At 41.8% G+C, this 24,144-nt stretch overlaps 2 protein-coding genes and 1 long non-coding RNA gene across 4 annotated transcripts; 2 read left to right on the top strand and 1 right to left on the bottom strand.

Annotated features, from left to right (window-relative positions):
* The first annotated feature begins 4,573 nt into the window (after window positions 1-4,573).
* grin3bb (glutamate receptor, ionotropic, N-methyl-D-aspartate 3Bb) lies at window positions 4,574-17,180 on the top strand. Its single transcript, XM_018662334.2, has 8 exons — window positions 4,574-5,249; window positions 8,459-9,551; window positions 11,026-11,171; window positions 12,148-12,263; window positions 12,929-13,080; window positions 13,424-13,588; window positions 13,869-13,936; window positions 14,572-17,180. The coding sequence occupies exons 1-8, from the start codon at window positions 4,627-4,629 to the stop codon at window positions 15,365-15,367; spliced, it is 3,159 nt and encodes a 1,052-aa protein (XP_018517850.2). The 5' UTR covers window positions 4,574-4,626; the 3' UTR covers window positions 15,368-17,180.
* Window positions 13,797-14,596, bottom strand: LOC127142252 (uncharacterized). Its single transcript, XR_007812736.1, has 3 exons — window positions 14,479-14,596; window positions 14,188-14,318; window positions 13,797-13,920 (listed from the first exon to the last, which is right to left on the bottom strand). It is a non-coding gene; the product is annotated as an uncharacterized LOC127142252 (long non-coding RNA).
* Window positions 17,181-17,465: 285 nt separating the features above from the next.
* On the top strand, window positions 17,466-23,537 carry LOC108874011 (ELAV-like protein 1). 2 transcript variants are annotated; one of them, XM_018662354.2, is made up of 8 exons: window positions 17,466-17,635; window positions 18,527-18,589; window positions 18,971-19,042; window positions 19,122-19,290; window positions 20,653-20,756; window positions 21,266-21,419; window positions 21,498-21,723; window positions 22,376-23,537. In XM_018662354.2, exons 2-8 carry the CDS (start codon window positions 18,554-18,556, stop codon window positions 22,692-22,694), a joined length of 1,080 nt encoding a protein of 359 aa, XP_018517870.1. In that variant the 5' UTR covers window positions 17,466-17,635; window positions 18,527-18,553; the 3' UTR covers window positions 22,695-23,537. The 2 variants fall into 2 exon arrangements, with proteins under 2 accessions (XP_018517870.1, XP_018517880.1); XM_018662364.2 differs by lacking the exons at window positions 17,466-17,635; window positions 18,527-18,589; window positions 18,971-19,042; window positions 20,653-20,756 and having other exon boundaries at window positions 19,145-19,290.
* The last annotated feature ends 607 nt before the right edge of the window (window positions 23,538-24,144 follow it).

Below are 24,144 nucleotides of genomic sequence, written 5' to 3'. Positions count from 1 at the left end.
GGTTCAGTTTTAATAACTCGTCCTTCAGAGAGGAAACAAGCAAACAGTCAGTCCTGTTGATTTATGTCCACTGTAACATATAAATCAGCTGAAGACGTGTTTGATTATTTCTTTCACTCATTAACTCTGTGATTCCTCTGTTAATATGAGGTCAAACCTTCAGTTTGTTTCTATGCAGATGACTCTCAGGTCTATACTCCTTCCTCACAGATGGTAAAAACATCAGAGGCTATTACCACATGTCCAAACTCTTCCAGTGGCACACTCAGGAATCGAACAGCGATCTCCTGTGTCACCTGAATTCCTTCTTTGATCCTGTCATTAATACTGTGACCACTAGAGGGTACCTGATGATAGAAGGTAACTGTGGGTCGTAAGGAGCTGCTGCACATTCGACCTTTGGGTTCAGACAGTTTTCTGTTGTCTGGTCGATCAGTCTCATCTGAATCTACACAGATGTGTGTTTTTCTTTTTCTCCAGCTGATGTTTGGTTGTGAATGAATTCACGTTTGTGTTTCAGCTCAGGATCTTTTCATCTCCTCTGTTGTTTCATCTCCTCATCTTTATATTTTATTCAGACTTTATTGAATCACCTTCTCTCGCTTTGATCTCATTTCTGTTTCTCTGTTTTATTGATTCACTTTGTTCCTGAGAGTCGACAACAACAACAGACCCACACAGAGCTCCAACAGACCTACAACTCTTTGGAATCAAACTTATTTAGTATGAAAACTCATTGCATCTCTGCTGTTGTCGTCTTTTCTGACGTTGTTTGTGCTTAATTTTTCAGATTAAAGGTTGGGAATCTTAAAATGGCTCTTATTGTGAAAAGACAGTATTTCCTGTGAAGGATGTGAGCTCTGATCCAGAAAAGGTAGCTGTTTGTTTGTTTTTTTGTTTGTTGTTCAGTCAGTCTTTCATGAGCTCTGCAGACGTGTTTGCGTTATTTTGTTTTTTTCTGGAGAAACTCTTCATTTTACACCAGAAACTTTTTTTTCTTGAAGTCTTCAGTTTTTAACATCATGCTCTGATGCCTGATGTTTTGACTCTTAGTGAATCAGTCTTTAAGTTAAACCACACCAGAGAGACAACCATGGTGGCGCTGTAACATATTATCTGGCACATAGATCCAGAATGTGCTCCAGAGCCTCCATTTTTAATCTGATGTAACTTTTTTAAAACTTCAGGACATGAGGTTAAAGATGCTCCATGCTGTCATCTAGTGGATTAGGACCCACACTATGGACCAGGTCTGTTCCAGTCTGGGTCTGGTGATTTGTTCTGGTCTGGGTCAGGTAGTTCTGACAGTCTGGCAGATAAAATCCTGTAGTGTGTGATATGTACAGACTCTGATCTTCATTTGCTCTCATAGAGATTTTTTAAACATGTTTGAAATCTGCCACTGATGATGTCACTTGTGTGTTGCCAAGGGAGACGCACATGTAAATAAACCACATTACCTGAAGTTCATTCAGCTCCAGGATCATGTGACAATCTTGGTTCTCAGTGGGTTTGTGGACGGTCGACCTCCAGAGCTCCAATGGTGACGGAGCAGTGGTTCAGGGTGTCGCCAGTCTAAGGCTAAGACATTGGTTAAAACATATGGTTTGTGTTTGCAGCTCTCAACTGGAATCTGGGCTCTAAACATTTTGTCCCCAGCTCGGTGTTTGTTGTCTCTTCTCTTTATTCAGGTTAAAAGTGTAACTCAGGTAAAACCTGCTTTTGTGAGGATTGAGAACTTGATCCAATCAGAGACAGGAAACGACCCTGAGGATTATTGTTCTTTAGTAGATGCAGTTTGTCATGTTTTAAAAACCAGTTTTGCTTCAGTCAGTGATCTCCTACATTACCCAGGATGCCCCAGGACAGACAGGCCCCAGAGGTGTGGACTGGTTGAATTCAGCTGCGTAGAGAAATGTTTAGTGTGTTCAGCTGGTTTTTATTCCTCTTGAGGAAACGTTTCCTGCTTCAGTCGACAGAAACACAGAAACTGTTTCAACACAAGTTACACTGGACTTTATGGAACACAGCCAACGCTAAAACAGGAAACTGATGAACATATGAACAGGAGGATGACACACAAGAACAGGAAGATGAAATACTAGTCCAGGTGTTAAAGGTGTCAGTGGTGACACCACAGTTCTTCATCCTCCTCCTCCTTTGTAATAGGTGACCTTCAGTGACTTCAGACACCTGTCTGATGTCAGAAACATTCCCAGCATGCAGCAACTTCTTGCTAAAAACTGTGAGGAGGGCCGAATACACTGAAATGAAGTCAGGTGATGAAGGGCGAGGAGACGCTAGGTGAAGACACCTGACAGGAAGTGATGTGACACAGAAACAGTGAAGATTAAAGTTAAAGTACAGTGAGCTGATGGTGAGTTTGTGTAAAGTCGAGTGAGTTCAGGTGAGTTAAGATGAAATAGTGAAGTAAAGTCAGATATGCCATCATGCATCAGAATTCAGTTTGACGTCCTCTCTCTCTTTATCCTCAGACATTTCTCTTCTCGCAGGTTTGACACTTTAAATCCTTAAAGATCCGCCTGTCAGAGCGTTGTCACGGTGATGGAGGACGTGTCCTGCATCGCCATAACAACAGAGAGACAGAGAGAGAGGGAGAGAGAGAGAGAGAGAGCATCTCTTTGATCAGTAATCTCAGCATGATGTTTTTCTCTTCTGTTGTTGATTGTCGGCAGTTTCAGGTGATTAACTCTGATCAGGACCAACAGGATGTCGACTCAAACCTGTGACACCTGAAATTAAACTGTCTCATTCAGACAGAGACCAACAGGTCATCAGGTGCCCAAACTCACCTGAACTCATCTGAGGACCCCTGGACAAAGCTGCATTCACCATGAAGTCAAACAAAGTAACGTAAAGAGAAGGAGGGAAATAAAGTGACAGAACTCCAGTAAAGAACGAGGCCACAGGTCGTCTGCAGCAGATTATTATGACCCACAGTGATGTCTGTTCAGAGACAGTGGCCGTAGTTATTATGACTGGAACAACCACCAGCTGGTTCACTCCTCTGAGTCGTACCTGAAGGTGGGAACAGGTGACCTGTGTGGGCAGGTCAGATGTGATTGATGTCATCACTTCTCCTCCAATCAGATCAGACTGAACCAGATGTATTCCCTCTGATGGAGGAGGAGGAGGAGGAGGAGGAGGATGGAGGGGTGGGTGGCGGAGGAGAAGCTCATGTGTTGCAGCCTGTTAGCTGCGTGTCAGGTGGAGTTTAGCTGACGGTTGGTCAGGAGGGAAACGGCTCTGTGAAGCGAATCAAGTGATTTTCAGGCAGAATGAAAGCGAGCAGCAGTTTAATGTGAAACACTGAACGACCTTCAGAGGTCAAACTGCTACTGCAGACCTGATGACAACAGGCTTGGAGGAGGAAGCCAATCATTTTCATAGAGAGGTACAACACTGTCCTCTATAAACCATGTATCTCCACAACATCCTCTTTTCACAACATTTTTAAACGAACTCCCTCAGGTTACTGACATTAATCAAAACACATACTTCAAATTACAATGAGCAAATAAACATATATCAGACCTTAAACATTCAGCCAATCATCTTTCAGAGATCAGTAACAGGAGCAGAGGAGGTCATATGACGTTGTTATAGCAACAAAGAGACTGCTATCTATTACCTGAACCAGGTGTTGGTTCTTGTAACCATGACAACAAAGGTCCTCTAACTAAACCTTCACCACAGCAGCACAACATTATAAAAGTCTCTGTTAGTGATGTTTAACAGAGGTCAGAGGTCAAACCACCTGAACTTCATGATCATTTCATTTCACTGTTTGAGCAAACTAGAAGATTCCTGATCAGCGTAGAGCTGAGTAACTGTATCAATGAACAGATCAATAACTGGAAACTGTGGAAACCCAGGATGAATTTTTTGAAGATTTAAATGTTTTCTCATCACAACAAGGAAACGTCTGATTGCACTGCAGGGTCAAAACATTTCCTTCATCTTCAGTCAACATGATGAAAGAATCAAACTGTTTATTTCATCTCTTTGTTGAATTTTAGTTTGTTGTGTCTCTGATGATGATTTTCAGCCTGAAGCCTCGTTCACTTAAACGTCCACAGAGACGTTTGGTAAAACTACAGTTTTCAGTCTCAAGATAAAACTCTGTGTTTCACTGAATCTGCATCAGTGAAAACTGTTGTCTGATTCACAGCTTATTCAAGGATTTAAGGGTTTGAATCTGATGTTTTAATGTGGCAGAGCTGCACTCAAAATGTACAAGAACATTTATTATTATTCAGAATTTTCTTCTTCCACCATGAACCATCTGAAACTGAGTTGAGGTGTTTTTAAGGATTTAGGGTTAATCCTAACCCTAACCCAACATACAAAGCCTTTAATGTTCTCCTCTGAACACACAAAAACAGACATGGGTAAAGGTTCTCTGTTGGTTCTGTTGGTTGGTGGAACGTTGCTCTCAGAGACAGATTTTACCTCCAGACACCAGGCAGGATTTATTTTTGATTATGTGGGCTTTGATTGATCATTTATCCTGTTCTCTTTGACCTCTGACGTGTTCTAACTCTGTTCTTCTTCTGGCTCTCCTCCTGGTTCTAACCATCCATCTAGAACCGGTTCCACCTGCAGATGGTGACGGGGGTTCCGGAGTCTGGTCTGTCTGAACTGTTGCTGACGGTTCTGCGGCAGTCTGGTTGGAGGGAGGGTACGGTGGTTCTTTGTCAGGGCTGGGAGGAAGCTCGAGGTCTCCTGCGGCTACTCGAGGGTGGGAGCGATGCATCATGGGATGGTGGGAGCGGGGTAACCTGGCACCTGCGAGCCCTTCTGAACCTGACACGGTCGGCCCACGACGACACTCAGATCCACGATTTCCTGTCCCGACACTTCAGACAGACGCAGCCCCCGCCGGCATCAGTGCTGCTTTTTGGAACTGATCCACAGTGCGCGGCAGCAGTGCTGCGCAGCGCCCAGGACCTGGGCCTCACCTTACCCATGGTGCACTGGGTGCTGGGTCAGCCGCTCAACCCTGACGAACTGCATGCCATCGGGCTGCCCTTGGGCCTGCTAGCCTACGGACAGGTGGACAGGAAACCGCTTGACTTTTATGTCAGAGACGCCTTGCAGCTCATCACCAGGGCAGTTGCCGCAGCAACCATGGTGAGACCAGACCTGGCCCTCATCCAGAACATGGTGAACTGCTATGACAAACCCAACAAGCACGAGGTGCCATCATCAGGACAGTACCTGTCCAGGTAAGTCACATCGTTTAATGTCAGCTTCAGACAGCAGGAAGTGAGAGCAAATGCATCATGTGACAAAGGTTCTCCATAGATGGTAGATGAGAACAGACTGTCTGAGCCTGTTCTCTGTCTTCTTCATACACGATTAGCCCCTTTTACACAGCCTGTCCAAGGCAGGAGTAGTGCTCCATTATTCTGCCTCTCTGTTCTGTATGAAAGAATGAAGGAGGGTCATTGTTGTCCCACCTTTAAGTTGAGAGTGGAAGTAGTCACAGAGCTGAATCGATCTCTGTGTTAGACAAACTTTATTGATCCCTTTGGGATGACTCCCTCGGGGAAATTATGTGTTAAAGGGAGAGCTGATGCAGACTGATGCAGAGACTTCTGTGTTACACATCTCTGATTCTACGACTCTGAAAAATCTAACAAAAAGAAAATCAAACAGCGGGGCGGCATTACACCGGCTTTGTGTGGTTCAGTGTAAAAAGGCAAAGGTGACATAACTCCAGTATACCGTGATCTCTGTGTAAAAGAGGCTATAGACTGGCTTTACTGTGATCCCCTCCATGTGAAGTTCATATAAAAATACATTTCAGCAAAAACAGATTCTAAATAATCTACTTGGATAAAAACAGTAGAGGATCCAGGATACTGCCCTGTGGGACTCCACATGTTAAATACTGATGCACACTGACTCACTGCCATCAGCTTTGTCAGACTGTTTCTGAAGGTCAGATCAGTTCTTCCACATACTTGTGTCTCACATTCTGTAGGCTCTAAATGAATAGTTTAATCATTACAAAAATACAAATATCTGTTCAGTCCTGTAGTTCCTGCAGGCAGTTACAAACCAATGACAGACTTAGTTCAGACCAGTTCAGACCAGGTTTATCACTGCCTTGCATCTCTTCATCAACAAACGTGTATTTGAAACACTTGAAATATATTTTACCAAGAGAACAAACAGGAGAGCAGGAGTTTATATTTCTGTCTTTATATCAATGTTGTATTTATATCATACATTCATATAGTATACATAATACATAATATATATATTATTATATTATTATATTTATATATTTATCTAGATTCAGAGATTGTTGTTTTCTGGGAAATCTCCTCCTTGCTTCCTCAGTTTCACAGGTCACTTATTACAATTCCTTCTTCTCAGGGATGTAATGACCCAAAACATATCCAAATCCTTGAAGATTAGTGTTTATGTGCTGCTAATAAAAATAGATTTTAATCAGTTAGTTTTGATCAGTTAATAGAAGTAACCAATTTATAATCAGTCCTCATTAGCAGATTTAATCAGACTGTATCATATTTACATTTATTCATTTATTTTTGTACAAATGATAAATAAATGAGTTCCAATATTTCTGCAGCCTGTAGCTGTTTGATGTAAATTATTATGAAAGTATTTTTAGTGACATGGAGGAAAATCTGTCAGGGTGACTCTGAATCCTTCATCCTCACCTTTGAGACGGGAGGAGTTAAGACACACACACACACACACCACACACACACACACACACACACACACATTAATATTAATATATATTCATAAATACAGTTTCTCTGTGTTCTGTTTTTTTTCTGTGAAAATATAAACATGTTGGAGGTTTAACCTTTATTCATGAGGAGATTTATTACGGAGCCTGAAGCTTCTGTTTCTCTCTCTCTCTCTCTCTCTCTCTCTCTTCTCTGTCTCTGTCTCTGTCTGGATATATATATGAATGTATTTTTCATTTACTGTGAATATGTTTGATCTTTTTCTGTCAAGAAAAGCCTTGTCGGCTCACAGCAAGATGAAACACTGAGAGCTGAAACACTGTGAACTGAAACACTGTGAGTTGAAACGCTGTGAGCTGAAACACTGTGAAGTGAAACACTCAGAGCTGAAACACTGTGTGTTTGTGTGAACTGTGGGTCTGAGGAGGATAAAAGGTTTAACAGCTACATTCAGATTCAGTTTCCTGACAGAAAAAGATCAAACACATTCACAGTAAATGAAATTACACTCTGACTGAGAGATAAAAACCTCAGAGGATGGATTATCTGCTGTAAAGAAAAAAAGAACAAAAGAACAAAAGAACGTGAAAAGAAACATAAACATAGGAGATTTAATGTGAAGTCCGAACACTCAGAGTTAATGATCAGAAAATAAAACTGATGCTCTGATGTTCATTGTCCTGAGACACATCAGCACATTAAAGCAAATTGATGAAAACACAGAAATTGTCACACATGATCACCAGGATCAATTATTCACACTTAGTTTCACATCAGATCAAATCTGTCAGTGAAAATCTTTTAGTGTCTAAATTAAAAACAAAATGCTGAATAAATGTTTGTGTTCAAATATCTTCTGTCACACAGAAGCTGCCTTCAGTAGTGAACACAGTGGATTTGTTTATTAGAAAAAATATTGTCTGATTGATTCTCTCAGCAGATTAATGAGAGCAGCTTTGTTCATAAAATACTTTTCAATGTGCTTCACATGATGAAGAAAAAAATAAAACAGAGAATGAGAGTAATAATAAGAATATTAGAGATGACAGGAATATTAATAGTAATATTCCTACTAGTAATAATGAAAACAGATAATTCACTTCACACTTATAAAGAAATACGAGCCTGAGCAGATCTCAGGTTCTCACAACCACATTCACCAGATTATGAATACCAGAGAGTTCTGGTGTTGATAGAAGTACTTTTTGATAAGATTTGATTTTTTAAGTGATAAAAAGACATTTTTTTCATGGGAAATATCCAGCTGTGTATTATCTACACAGTCCAAAGGAGTATCATTGTTAATTGACAACAATGATATACTGACAGAACTGATCCCTGTGAAACAGCATTCAATGAGTTGACTGTTTTAAAGATAGAACTTCATAGAGCCAAAGAAAATAAGTTCTCAGATTTATAAGTTTCCCTCTGAAAAGCACCTGATCTGAAAAAAACAGTTTAAAAATGTGACAGGATTTTTTATGTTGTTTGTTTATACTGCCTTTATAATTTTAGAGATCTAATAAAATAAACTTTGCTATATATCAGATTTGCTCTGTGCAATGTGAAAACTTAGAACCCCAAAATCACAAATAAATCACAGGTTATGGCTTGTCAGATTGATCAACCAATGAACTGACACCTCACCCAGTAGCCCCACATCCAGCAGGTCTGTCCATCACCTGTTTTTTTTTCCGCTCCTGCAGGTTTCTGTCCAACACGTCTTTCTCTGGTCTGACGGGTCCAATCCGAGTCCACCAGAACCAGTCTCACGTCCTCACCTCACAGCGGTTCCACATCTGGAGCCTGCGGCGGGACGCTCTGGGCCAACCCACCTGGGTGACAGTGGGCAGCTGGGAGGGGGGTCAGCTACAGGTGGAAGACCAGGGAGTCTGGCAGGGACCCAAACCTCGGCACAGGACAGAGGGGATGGGCGGGAGGACCAGGGGGCGCTGGAGGGCTGGTATGCCGGTGGCTGGGAGTCGGGTCCGGGTGGTGACTCTGGTGGAACATCCCTTTGTGTTCACGCGGGACGTGGACGACGAGGGCAACTGCCCAGCCGGTCAGTTCTGCCTGGATGCCGGGACCAACAACTCAGAGACTCTGCAGAGGTACTTCAGGGAGGTGGCTGGTGGGAACGGCAGCTTCCTGCCTGCACAGTACAGTAAGTGTTGCTATGGATACTGCATCGACCTGCTGGAGAAGCTGGCCGAGGACCTGGGCTTTGAGTTCGACCTTTACATCGTTGGAGATGGGAAGTACGGCGCATGGAAGGGGGGCCGCTGGACTGGCCTGGTGGGGGATCTTCTTAATGGATTGGCAGACATGGCCGTCACCTCCTTCAGTATCAACTCCGCTCGGAGTCGGGTGATTGACTTCACCTCGCCCTTCTTCTCCACCAGCTTGGGCATCCTGGTGCGCAGTAAGGACACGGCGGCTCCCATCGGAGCCTTCATGTGGCCCCTGCACTGGTCCATGTGGGTCGGCATCTTCCTGGCGCTACACATCACGGCACTCTTCCTCACTCTTTATGAGTGGAAGAGTCCGTTTGGCATGACGCCTCACGGACGCAACAGGATGAGAGTGTTCTCGTACTCGTCGGCTCTGAACCTTTGCTATGCCATCCTGTTTGGACGCACCGTCTCCTCCAAGACACCAAAGTGCTGGACGGGTCGCTTCCTGATGAACCTGTGGGCCATCTTCTGCCTGTTGGTTCTGTCCAGCTACACTGCCAACCTTGCCGCCGTCATGGTGGGAGAGAAGACCTTCGAGGAGGTCTCAGGGATTCATGATGCCAAGGTGAGATAATAAAATATGTTTTTATTTTCTTTAGATTTCATGTCTCTGTTCCCCAGAGACACAGAGCAGAAGTTTCGTGTTTTGTAAGTTGTTTTTCTCACATGAATATCAGAGAACATCCAAACCTCTGGGCTGCTGCTTCTCTGGGCAATGTCTAGAAAAATTCAGGTTTCCAGTGCATGTGTGAAAACAGCGGTAGAAACCAAATCTGAATCCTGACATCAGGTGAAGGCCTGAAGTGTCATCTGGTATTGGCTGGACATTGGCACCTGTGATGTCACCACTATCAAACAGCAGCCAATAGCAGGTCTTATAGAGCCAGGTAGAAATACATTTGCAGTTTCCATGAGGGTAAGGGTTAGAGTTCCTCAGCCCTGGGATCAACGTAGCATTGTTCCTGTGCTTTCTGCCTGATGATAAAGGTCTTCATTCAAAAATGTTGTCTAGGTGTTTTTGTCTTTATCAGACAGTGGAGGAGGCAGTAAATAAGACAACAGAGGATGACGACATGAAACAAACAGCCATCAGGACAGATTCTGAGCTGCAAACTCTTTATTCATTCTCTTTCTGCTTCCTGTCATGAAATAATTGCAGATTAAATTTGTTCTGTGGATCACCTGCCTCGCCCTAATTACACTTTTAATTCAGCAGCTGATTGAAGCATGAAACACGTCTGTGAGTGTTTATACAGCCGGGGCTACTGGGAGCTGGGGGGGGGGGGGGTTTAATTGGACGTCCATCTGTGTGTGATTAGCTTTTTATTTTTAATGTGCAGAGACTCTGAGTGCAGCTCTGATCTGCAGCTGCTCAGCAAACACTGAGGCATTGTCTGAACGTTTCCCCAACACGTCCAGTAACAGTTCCAAAATAAAAGTTGATCTTATGTTCTGCAGATTTATGTGACCTTTTCATCTGCATGGATAGTTTAGTATAACTTATCTGGTTCAACCAACATCCTGGTCTCACTCAGACCTCTGAGTTTAAATTATTTAAGTGAGATAGAAACATGGATGATGCACATAGACAGACCCTGCTTCACACATGAAACATTTCAATTAGTTACCTAATAAAATCTGAGAATAAATCTCTTTATCTGGACAAAATGTTGAGGTGTAGCCACTCGTCTCCATGGAATCAAACCAGGGTCAAAAAGACTGTAATGTCATGTTCTCAAATAGGTTGTTGTTAATAAAACATTTGTTCAGGTGTAGAAAAGAACAGAGAGAAACTCATGTTAGAAACTCCTTTATGACAGTGATTTCATCCTGCTCTTATCATGCTGTAACTCTTTTGCTTGTTTGTTTTTTATTTTTTGGTTTTGTAGCACCAGAAGAAGTAGTTTTGTCCAGAGAGTCTCTAGAACCTTTAACATGAACACATGTTCTTATAACTGTGACTGTGAATCACCTCTGTTAAATTTCTCCTTTCATTCTTTTTTTTCCTTTATCCTCCTCCTCTTCTTTGATGGTGTCAGCTGCACCACCCTTCCCGGGGTTTTCGTTTTGGGACGGTGAGGGAGAGCAGCGCTGAGGATTACATGAAGAAGAGTTTTCCAGAGATGCATGAGTACATGAGACGCTTCAATGAACCAACTACACCTGAAGGAGTTGCCACTCTCAAGTAAGAGCACAATCGCCATCTGGTGGTTCTAGATCTGGTTTGAGATGGGGTTCTAGATCTGGTTTTAGATCTGGACCCAGCCAGATCAGATGCGATGTCACCAATTAGTGTTGTTGACTTTGTTTTTTAAATACAATCGACTCATTGGGCGTCATGTAAGAGGCATCAGAAACCCTCCTCCTCCTTCAGAATCCTGATCTGAACTCAGACATGAAACACATGTTGATCTGATTCAGTGTGACTTCACTTTCTGAGGATATCATTATTATCATTATGTCCATCCAGAATTAAGCTCAGAGAAAACAGAGGCTGCAGAACTTCATTCAGAATCCTCCTGTTTTTAACTTTCCTTCAGTATCACAGTGATCCAGTGAGAGCTGTCTGAATATCTATGATACACTGACAACAGGAGCTGATCACAGAGAGTTCAGCTGCTGTTAATGAGACACTCTGACTGAAACAGAAACAGGATAAAAACTCAGAGTCCAGTCTGAAGCTGGAGAACAGAGACACCATCAGGGTGCCTGTTACTGAACTCCATCACCCATAATCCTCTCACAGAAACAAGGTCAGGGTCAGCAACACTTTGTGTTGATGTCAACAGCTGACCTGAGATCTGAACTTTCTGCTCAATTTCACCCAATCACAACATCGTCTCTGTGAGCACTCAACCAGTCAGGAGGCGGGTAAGAATCTTTTTATGTTTGGTTTCCATGGAAACAGACTTTTGGCCTGTCTGAGAAGCCACAGAACTCAGATCAGTTTATGACTTAAGTAGTTGCTGTCAGTAGTTTCTGTTGGTGCTGTAGATGCTGTCACTAGTTGCTGTATATTGCCAGTATTTGTAGTTGCTGACAGTTGTTGCTGTAGTTCCTGACAGTTGTTGCTGTAGTTGTGGTCAATAGTTGCTATCAGTAGTTGATTGTGTGGCTGGTTGTTGTAGTTTCTGTAGAAACCATGTCTCTCTGTGTTGAAGGACAGATCCTCCTCAGCTCGACGCCTTCATCATGGACAAAGCTCTGCTGGACTACGAAGTTTCCATTGATGCCGACTGTAAACTTGCGACTGTTGGGAAACCATTCGCCATTGAAGGTAATGGAGTGTGTTTATACCACTGAACTTCTGTTGTTGTGAGGTTTAGATGTTTGGACATTTTTAGACAGTGGGGACATTTTTACAGTACCTTACTCTGTGTTTGAGGGGTCAGATCTGTTTTCAGGGTTCAGGTTCAGGTTGAGGTTGAGGTTCAGGTTTATTTAAGGGGGCTTTGGGAATCCATTTTGTCAGTTAGTGTCCTCACAAGTAGAGAAGTACAAACATGTCTTTGTGTGTTTCTGGGATTGTCTTTCAGTTTTGAACATTTATATTTATTGAAGCATGTTTCATGAAGTTTCATCATTGAAAACATCTTAACCAGATGAGAATTTAAAGATTCACACTTATCTGTTTCGTCCTGCAGAGACTCAGAAAAACAACCAACAGATACCGGGCACTAAATGCAATCAATACCCTAACCCTAACCCTAATACCTTATGGTATTGATCGGGGGGGCTTATTTTAGCACATCTTATTTTGTGGTAGCAAATCTAAATGTTGGACTGTTCCTGTGTTGTATCTGATTCAAGCCTTCTGACCTCTGACCTTTACGTCATTTTTGTTCTGTCAGTCTGACTTGTTTTCGTCTTGAATTAAATTGTTTAACATCTGATGTATTGTTTTCAGCCTGTTGTTTATTGACTATTGATAATTGTTTCCAGGTTATGGTATCGGCCTGCCTCAGAACTCTCCTCTGACATCCAACATCTCCGAGTTCATCAGCAGATATAAATCAGATGGTTACATGGACCTGTTGCACGACAAGTGGTACAAAGTGGTTCCCTGTGGGAACCGAGTGTTCGCTGTCACTGAGGTCAGTCTACATTAGTTATATAGACTATACACACTATACATAACTATCACCACATGTGTCTGTGTGACAGAATATTAACAGAAATACTGATGAATTTTCCCTCTTTGATGAACAATAGGAAGTAAAATATGGCCTCCAAATGTCTGAGTATAACAAGTAAAAATCTAATCAAAATATGGACAAGACATCTTGTTAATACAGAGGATATAGAGCAGTGAGCTCTCACAGTCCAAGTGATTTCCCTGCTGTTAACATCAGGACTCAACAACAGATTTAGTTTATTCTACAGGTGTTTTGACCTTCGCTGTTTGCTTTGTTAACTAAATGTTTCTGGTTCTCTCAGACTCTTCAGATGGGGATCAGCCACTTCTCAGGCCTCTTTGTGTTGTTGTGTTTTGGAGTGGGCGGAGCTTTGCTGACTCTTGCAGGTGAACATGGTTTCTACCGACTCGTCCTGCCACACATCCGCCGCCGACAGAACCTCAAATACTGGCTGCACACCTCCCAGGTGAGTGTGTGTTTATGTTCACTACAGATTCATATTATGAGATAAACACAGGTGGTATTAATTTGGTTTAAACTAAGGACAACACCAGACTCCATTCAGCAATCTGGTAATTCAGTGGTACACAGCTGGGGTAGGTCATACTTACAACTTAAGAAACTGACCCATCACTAAACTGTTCAGTAAATCTTAACAAACCAACCAGAGCTCCAGAAGTGTTGGGGTGTTGAACAGACAGGCTGACGAGGTTCTGAGGTTCACTGACTGTTGTTCTATTTGATAGAAAATCCATCGAGCTCTGAACATGACGTATGAAGACGTGAAGAGGCAGAGAGCTGAGAAAGAGAAAAGGTCTGTAACTCCATCATCCTTCTGTCTGATTATAATGATTACTCTTACTGACAAAACGAAAAACCTGTGAATTCAACACAGATCATAGTCCAGTCCTATCCTGTCCAGTCCAGTCCAGTCCAGTACATTAATTTAGTCACATCAGACTTGACAGTCAGTGGTACAAGATCATATTTCATTTTTATCATATTTACTGCACAAGAAACAAGAGAGTTTTTCCTTTAAATCTCTGGGAAATGTTTCAGGCTTACAGTGATGGGGGGGTAGAGGGGCCTTGGGGTTTTGAGTAGACCTGGTCATACAGAGGCCCTGCCAGTCAAAGATAATCAGGGTCTGTGGGACGCTGGCCTCCTTCACAACGTGGCTCAGATAGGTATTGTCCCTGAAGTTGTCATAAGAGACAATAACAGACAACAGGACAGAAGACTTATTTTTCTATCTACATTGAAAACAGAATTTATTTATTTTCCTGATATGAGACTGATTATGATCAAAGTTCATCTAGAAACTGATGGAACAGTCTCAACTCAAGAGTCACTTACTTGCTCACTCTGAGGCTTTTGACCACATCACACATAGGTATAGGTAAATAAGGACACGTTGGCCGACCATCTTGTTTCTCTGTTTGTGTTCAGCTGTAACCTGCAGAAGTCGCCTGGCCCCCCTGCCCCCGGAGCCTCTGCCAAGTGGAACAATGAGACTAGTAAAGACACTGCCGCCACCATGAAGGACGCCAGAGACTTCAAACGAGTTCACTTCAACCTAGAGACCCTCAACACCCGCCGTCTGCTTGCCCGCATCGCTGCCTCCGACACCAAGGGAGGGGTTGTTAAAGGTGAGGGGGAGGGGCTAGCCAAGCCGAGGGTGGGGCCAAACAGCGGACTGTGTGAGAACGGAGGACCAGCAGCTTCATTTGCCAGTCTGGTGCTCTCCCTCCCCTCCTCATCCTCATCCTCATCTTCCTCCTCCTCTGTGCGACCCAATACCTCTGCTCCTCCTCCTGCAGCTGTAGCTCCTCCTCCTGCAGCTTCAGTAGCCCCATCTCCTGCCACAGTGGCTCCGCCCCAGCCCGGCGAGCTGCAGGAGCTGCAGGACCAGATTGAACAGATGAGGGAGAAGCTTAGGACGGCTCTGGCTAGGAGGGCCGAGATCCAGACCACCCTGGCCAAACCTGTTGCCACAGGTACAAACAACCCGACTCCTGTTACTGTGACAGGGATGACAATGGCAACAACAACAATGACAACAACAACAACCACGACCACGATGACAATGACAACAGGAGCCCCGTCCACCCTCTTACCCACTGTTGCCCCGGCAACACCACTCCCTGCCAATACGAAGTGCGTGATGACCATGACGGACCCGCCTCACAAAGTCCTGTCCAAAGTCCGGCCCCTCCACAGCAGACTGACCAATCAGAGGAGGTGATGTTTTCTGTACAGGTCACATGATGCTCTGTGCACAGTGGCCATTTTAATCAGCTTAGGCAAAAAATAAATTAGAATTTAATAAATTACATTTTTATTTTAAAAAGAGTTGACCACAGAAAACAGAAACATCAGAAAACCTATTGAGGTAATCCACTACTAATACTCTGTTATTACTGATAATGATCAATATTATTGTTAGAACTATTAGACATTGTACTATCCATTAGAAACCAGGGTAAACCTTACACCTTAGGTCAAACATTAATGTAATTAAGCCATAAAAGGCAACTGTTTCTAACTGTAATATTAATTTTAGCCACAAGAGGGTGAACTGCTCCAGTCATTCATATTTTCACAAGGCAGCGACAAAACTGTGTGTTAATTATGTAACGTTACTGTCATGGTTCAAATAAAGAATATTACACATTTAGAAGTAAATGTCCTCAAATAATCCACCGGTATTTTTTTCCAGATTTTTATATATTTGGTAATTAATACATTTAAATGAGGTTTCTGTTGAATCAAAGCAGGTGGTTGATCCTGATTCTGTTGCTTTGACTTTTTTTCTTTTTTATATAAAAAATATTATTTTTTGGAGTTTCCTTCTCAGACTGTTTAAAATGGCCGCTTTGACAGAGACTGAAGTGTTGACACTGTTTCAGGATCTTTTTTTTTTTTTTTTTTAAACTCTGTTAGTGAAGAAACTGGACTTCCTGTGAGGCTGAACAACAAACATCAGAGGATTAAAAAAAAAAAAAAAAACTACAGAAAGTAAATGCACCGAACATGAAGAAATTCAGACAAACACAACAGGTCTGTTCACGCCAACACTAATGTTGGTGTCAGTGCAATAAAGTGGTTTGTTCTTTATGTTGAGAGGTGAAGAGAAACATGGAGGAGTTGAGTTTAAGGACTTTAAAAAGACCTTAAATGTTTCACTCAAAACTTGTTTTTTTTTAATGAATTATCATCACAGTTTCAAACTTTTTAAAAAACCCTTAAACATAGCAACACATCTTACAACATAGCATGAAGAAAGCCATCCTTAAATTTCCACCTTATCAATAAAAAAATTTAGGCTCTTTTAAAGTCTACATCTTAAATCACTACAAAACATTTTACCTTAAACTTCCATTAATTTACCCATTAATTATTAAGGGATTTGAATGGATCATCTGCAGGGTTTCAGTAATGAAAACAAATAAATAATAAGAAGCATGTTAATGTAATTTCTAAGATATTTAAAACAAAATTTAATATCTTAAAAGTTGTAATATTTTAAGGTATATAAAGGGGTTTTCTGCAGTTTAAGGGATTTTAATGGATAAAAGTAAATTGATTTACACCTCATCTGGAGCCTCAGGTTTCAGGTACTCTAACCCTTAATGGATTATACTGTATTAAGATATTTGTGATTAATTGTTTTTAGAATTTAAGCGTTTTTATGGTAAAAATGTATCCCTTAAACTGATGCAGTGACTTATCTTCATCTGAATCCATTAATAAAAATCTGTTCATGGGTAAACTGATGGATTTATAAGATAAAACATGAAACTAAAGGGATTTAGTTTCCTCTTTCTGCAGGTGTGATAAACCAGGTGAGACCAGGTGTTTCCACAGGTTCAATCCACGTCTTCCTCCTGACCTGTTTCTGTGAGGCATTCACTGACCTTTCTGTTTGTACTGATGAACTGTGCAGCATTTACTGACTATTTTGTTAGTACTGATGAACTGTGAGGTGTTCACTGACCTGAATAATTTCTGTTAATGTTGATCTTCACATAGTTTTCTGGAAAAATTAAAAAGCAAATAAGAGTGTTATCAAAATAAGAGTCTTGTTCTTTTTTCATCATTTCAGTTCAGATGTTAAATTTAATCACAAGATTCTGTCCCGTTAAAAGGCGGTATAAATACATGGTAACAGTAACAGTAGTATAAACACACAGTGACAGTACTACAAATACACAATAACAGTAGTATAAATAGTAGCGGTGGTATAAATACAGACCGTGTGTTTCTCTGTTAGCCCAGCAGGTGGCGATAATCAATTGATTATCAATTTCTAATCATATGGAAAAAGAAGATCTGTGGTCTCGCGATCCTTCACTCAGCGTGAATTGGTTTCTTTGTGTGGAGCGGGGAGCGGCTAACAGCTAAGAGCTTATCTGCCGTTTTAAAGCTGGTGTGGTAATTTCAGCACAACATCCGTCCGCGGGTTGTCATAAGCCAGAGTTCAGACGGAGTCATTTGTCCGCCACACTCACAGGTAAGAGGTATGAGGTCTGTTAGCTAAATTGGCACGCGCTGTTAGCTGGATACCATCTTTGTGATGCCGCGAGGCTAACATGCGGCTAAAGCTAGCTTGGTGTTAGCACGGTGTTAGCTTGGTGTTAGCACATTAATATCTTGAATTATTTCAGCGTCATGTAAGAAACAGTTCACCTGCCGGGACATCTGGTCAAAGTACAAACAGTTTACCTGCAGTTACCTGTCAGTAAAGGTGATTGTTGATATGTGTGAAGAGTAGTCAAGTTTTAACCTGGGAATACGGTGGAGGTTAGCTTTAACAAACAGCTACTAACAGTGACATTAACCTTCATTCAGACTCCGTGTGTTTCCTCTGGAGGTTTTCTGCTTTTGTTTGTTTCTGTTACAGAGTCTCTACAGAGACAACGTTCAGTTCAACGTCTGTCTGAGTCTCAGGTTGTTGTTTTGTACAGAAACCCGATCAAAGATCGTTTAGTTAAACTGAGGAAGTCCTGGTTCTCTCTCCTCTTCTGTAAAACTGACTCTTAAGTAATCTAGACCAGGCCTCAAATCCAGACCATAACCTTAATGTTGAGGTCAGACCTGCTTGTACCAGAGAGATGGAGATCATTATTTAACCATTCATTTCATCCTGTTTGGACCCTTTTCACCTGCCTCACATGGACCCACTGAGTCCTCCCAAAGGTCTCATATGATACTTCCCATGAAACTCAGAATCAAGTTCAGGTTCTTGAGATCAACATCTCACAGCTTCAGAGTGTCAGGTTCTGTGGTCTCTGTTTAGACCTGGTCTCGAGGCTCAGATCTGTGGTTGTTTACTGTCAGGAGAGTTAGTCCTGACCGATCACTGCTGATCACTGATCAATAACATGAAGCTGGTTTCTTTCAGACCCAGTGAACCACCTGAATCGTCTCCATGGCGCTGAGAAGAGGACACATCAGGTACCTGAAGGTGAGTCATGGAGCAGCCACAGGGTTACTGCAGGTTGTCTGAGTCCATCAGTTCAGTCATTACAGTTTTAACCTGCTTCACTGGGAGGCCCCGCCCACGGTGAATCAGCACCACCAGAGATCAACAAAAGCAACAACAGAATGTGGCTCTGCAATTTTTCTGTTGGTTCAGTTCCATGCTGAAGAGTTCCAGACCTGTGAGCTGGTCTGAGACCTGTCAGCTGGGCTGAGAACTGTTGTTTTATTTTTTGTTTGTAGCTGTGTAATCAGATTTATTTGTCTTTAAATCAGTTTCATGTTTTTTGTTGCTTTTTGTTTCTTTGTGAACGTTTATTTTGTCTGATTGTTGGAAGGTGCTGTTCTAATACACCTGTTGTTTCAGGTGTGTGAGGTTCAGACGTCTCAGAGTGACATCAGAGACAGTCAGCACACCGCCAAAGGATCCGCTGGAAAGGTGAGTGCTCTGTTTTCATTGAGTTTGTTGTCAGTCTGTCAGTGATCTGCTGATGTCATAAAGGTGCGTGTGTCCTCAGGAGCTGTATGATAACGGCTTCAGTGATCAGATGATGGAGGACGAAGACGCTCGGACGAACCTGATCGTCAACTACCTGCCGCAGAGCATGAGTCAGGACGAGCTGCGGAGTCTGTTCAGCAGTGTCGGTGATGTCGAGTCCGCCAAACTCATCAGGGATAAAGTAGCAGGTAACTCCCCACACAGTACTACTGCAGTACTATCGCAGCACTATCGCAGTACTGCTACTGCAGTACTACACTGCTGTGCTGATGCTGCTGACTACTTGTACTACAAACCTGCAGCGCATCAGACACTCCACAGCTGAGTATCAGACCTCAGTACTACTGTGTATCAGTACTGCTATTGTAGTACTACTGTCTGTTCCTGAGGTTAGTTAGTATAAATACCACAGTACTTCAGAGGTAGCTCCAGTCTGAGTAGAAGTACTGTGACTGAGAAGGACTGACAGCAGCTGTATTATCAGTAGTACTAGTAGTACCTGCAGTTTCCTTTGTACTTCATCTTTTTCCAGCAGCATTTTTTTTCTGAAGTTTTTTCTTTTTGAATTTTTCGGGTGTGTTTTCTGATCAGCCGATTTTTGTTTCTGTTTCTTTAAAGACTTTGTTTTTTGTTTTAATGAAGTCTAATGGTTTTTTTTAAAGGATGATTCTGTGGTTTTTCTCTGAACAGTATCTGAATATTTTTCTTTTCTGCACTGTTGTTGTTGTTTTTTATTTTTCACATCAGGTTTATTGACGACAGTCTGACTGTTTAACAGGTATCTGATGGTAACTGAACAAATCAGGGCTGGGTGATACGGATCAATACTCACAGTCAATATAAGTTTACATTTCTCACATTGTTAAACAGATGCATTAATTAAAATGACCCTGCTGACAGTGGTCTGATAAAAGCAGAGATATTAATGACGTATTGTTTATCGTATTGCCCAACCTTTGATTAACTTTGTTTTTAAGATTTTAAATTATTTTTAATGTACACGTTTTAAATTCTCTTTTCACTTGTTTTATTTTATTTTTCAGGCTGGCTTGACAATGTTTGTAAAATTTTGATAATGAATGTATGAACGTGTAGTTCTGAACAAATCCTTAAAACTGTCGTCTGAGATTTGAAATCTGTGATACCTTCAGAAATGACCAATCACAAACACAGAGTCCAGATCTCAGATCAGAATATAAGCGACTCTTTAAACAACTTTTAAACTGTCGGCCAAAGAAAACGGAGCAGAGCGAGACCTCTGTCAGGTTATAGACTGGCTCTGCTGTGGTGTCGGGGGGGTGGGGGGGTGGTCGTCGTCGTTGTAGCTTCTGACTTGTTCAGATAAAAATTGATTGGACCTGATTTTTTCAGGGTTTATTCAGAGTGAAACGTTCTCTCTTTTCAAACACTGTTAAGATGTTTCTGCTGTAGATTTGATGGTCTGTGTTCAGATGTGACCTTCGTATGTTTCTTTCTGTCCAGAATGTGTGGCAGCTGTACCACAGACAGTTTGTTATTTTATTTTGTTGTTTTCCTTTGTGTTTCTCTAGGCCACAGTTTAGGTTACGGCTTTGTTAACTTTGTTAACCCTAATGATGCAGAGAGGGCTATCAGTACCCTCAATGGCCTGAGGCTACAGTCTAAAACTATCAAGGTAAAGTGCTACAGGTGCTCTTTGATTTTCCTGTCTCAACTGATAGATGTGTTATGTTCCCTGGACAGTAGAGGTCGCTTTCTCCTGCAAACTGTCTGACGGATGAAGGTATTTTTAAAACTCTGCTGTCATGTTTTTTTATTTTTACTCTTTTAAATCATGTTTTCATCGTCGACACATGTCCACACTGAATCTGTGAGTTTCTTCAGTTCAGTGTTTCAATGTGCCGAACTTTTATTTTTAGAAATCAATGCTTTTATTTTTACAAAAATGCCCAATGATCTGAGCCTGTTTGGATGCTTTCATTTTGTCTTTTTCTTTAATTTTATTTGGGACCAATCTGGATAAATGTTTTTTTTATTGAATATTTAAACTTATTTAAAATCTGTCTGGATTTTATTATAAAACTGATGTAACTGTACATTTTATTTTGTTCAGTGGTTGTTTGATTTTAAATCTTTGTGGTGGTGAAGACGATGGACTGAAACACTTCCTGTCGCCTCCTGCAGGTGTCGTATGCACGGCCGAGTTCAGACATGATCAAAGATGCTAATCTGTACATCAGCGGTTTGCCGAGGACGCTGAGTCAGCCTGAGCTCGAGGACATGTTCGCTCGCTACGGACGCATCATCAACTCCAGAGTGCTGGTGGACCAGGCATCAGGTCAGTGCCGCAGTCAGGTGATCAGGTGACCGGCGTAGCCTCTCGTCCTGACTCTCTTTGCTCTGATTGGCTGCTCAGGTCTGTCTCGAGGCGTGGCCTTTATCCGGTTTGATAAACGAGCTGAGGCTGAAGATGCCGTCAAACACCTGAACGGGCACACGCCCCCCGGCAGCTCTGAGCCAATCACGGTGAAGTTCGCCGCTAACCCCAATCAGGCCAGGAACTCCCAGATGATGTCACAGATGTACCATGGCCAATCACGGCGCTTTGGAGGACCTGTCCATCACCAGGCGCAGAGGTTCAGGTACTCTCACAATAAGAGTGATGTAATAGATTACTTTGTTGTCTGATTGGTTAACCCTGGCTCTCAGTGACTTCCACCTGTAACAGTAGATTTATACGATTAACATGTTTTTCCCCGTCATGTTATCTGTGATTTACAGTTTTGGTTTCCTGTCAATGACTATGTAGATTCACACGGTTTGTTATTTAGGTTATTTTAGATTATAGTTTAAAGGATTTTAAATTAATGTTCCCCTTTAAATAACCGTAGTAAATCATTAACCATCATTGTGGCCTGTTTTGATAATCCTAAAGTGAAGGTGTAAACAAACAAATAAATAAATGGATTGAATGATTGTTACCGGGTAATGTGACCAGGCAGGATCAGGCCTGGTTTCAATATTAAATATTAACTGCGAAGGTAAAACACAAGAATTGATTCTCCTTTAACAATAATTCAGTACATGTTTACAGTTGAGGAGAGAAACTAAAATATCAATAATTAGTGTGTGTGATGAATACAGGCGTTAGATTTATTTCAGAGATGAAATCTTTTTGGCCTAAGTTTTTCTCTTTGGACATAAACTGAAAACAATTTTAAATTGGATGTTGTTCTTCCTGTTTCTTGCCTTTTACTTCCTTTTTTTTTATCCTTGCTTCCTGTTGGGTTCCAGGTTTTCTCCGATGAGCGTGGATCATATGAGCAGTGGGGGCGGGGTTTCAGGGAACTCATCCTCTGGTTGGTGCATCTTCATCTATAACCTGGGTCAGGATGCAGACGAGGCCATCCTGTGGCAGATGTTTGGGCCATTTGGTGCTGTCGTCAACGTGAAGGTGATCCGAGATTTCAACACCAACAAGTGCAAAGGCTTTGGCTTCGTCACCATGACGAACTACGAGGAGGCTGCCATGGCGATCCACAGCCTGAACGGATACCGACTGGGAGACAAGGTCCTGCAGGTGTCCTTCAAGACCAGCAAGGGACACAAGTAGAGTGGGGGTGGGGGGGTGGGGGGTGGGTGTGTCGGTTCTTGAGTTTCTCTGAAACAAACAAGTCAAATGTTTTTTTTTTTTGTCACTTGAGCCGAAGAGTTTTGAGACAGTTTTGGGAATTTTTTGTTTGAGTCACTGTGAGTTTCTTTTTTCCCCAGCATGCCCGGTTTCTTTGACATCACTTGTTGTGAAATGTTTGGACGTTGTTTCTGTAAATTTCTAAATATTCGTCCAGGATCTGGGACTGAGTCATGCTGGGTGGTGGTTACTAATGTAATCTGAGTTCTCACATGTTGAAATGATATTTTACTGTTTGAAGTTTGAAAAGCAGAAGTTTGTTTGTAACAATATTAAACTACAAACTAAAACCTGCAGAAAGTTTGATACTGAAATCCTGGGGTCAAAGGTCACTGCAGTACAGGCAACAGATTTTTTTTTTGAATATTAAAGTGAAGCAGTTTGTTTTTCTTTGTCCATCAACAGGAAACAGTCGGAGCCATTTAAATATAAAACGTTAAAGTTTAAAACGTTGAAGTAGAAAAATAATCTGAGCTCAGTTTGTTTTTGTTGAAATGTGTTGGTGCTGATGTCATCAGTGTCAGTTGATTGATGGCTGTTTTGGCCAATAAGCATGCAGTTAAGCAGAGCTTCAGGTCTCACACACACACACACACACACACAGGATTTTATTTCTTATTTTTACAAATGGCTTCCAGGAAAAAACGTTTTTATGTGTAGTGATCATCTTTTCTTTTTGTTCTTTTCATTTGTATTTTATTTTTGTATCAAGCTTCTTTGTGATGTTGGAATGTTCAGTAATAAATCTGTTTTTGGAAAAGTTGACTGTGACATTTTTACTGTGAATGTTTTGTTTTTCAGAGTTTACACAGAAATGATTTTAATTATTAGAAAATATCAGTAAAAATCTGATTCAGGCATCCAAAAATTATCAGGAGACGGCAGTGTCCAAGGCAGCAGACTTTGTCAACAAAGAAACCCGGGAACAGTTCACAGCGCATACATGATACACCAGAAATGCTCCAAATTGTACTGACTCTTGTCCCTTTTTTATACAGTTTTGGCTGTGGCTTTCCACACCTCTCTGGTCATTGTATTGACCTGTCAAATTTACACCTTTAAAACATTGGTTCGTTTAGATGTCTATCTTGGGGCTCCTCAAAAAATACACTCTTATCTCCTAGGTCACTGTTCCCAGGAGACACCTGGGCTCTTATCTCCAAGGCCACTGTCTTCTGGAAACACCCAGGCTTTTCTACCAGCTGTGCTCCAGCTTACAGGGTCATGCCAGGGCAGGCCCTGTCCTCCTCTGGCCTTTTCTCTCTCTGCTTTACACCATTATGTTCTGGCCTGTCCTGATAGTATTTTTTTTTTTTTAAAACTAAGTCACCTTTTATTTTTACAACGTTATTTCTTTACTCTTCCTTGTTTC

Source organism: Lates calcarifer, unplaced genomic scaffold (genome assembly GCF_001640805.2).
Source record: "Lates calcarifer isolate ASB-BC8 unplaced genomic scaffold, TLL_Latcal_v3 scaffold_36_77, whole genome shotgun sequence".
NCBI lineage: Eukaryota > Metazoa > Chordata > Actinopteri > Centropomidae > Lates > Lates calcarifer.
This window is presented reverse-complemented; position numbering and strand designations above follow the sequence as displayed.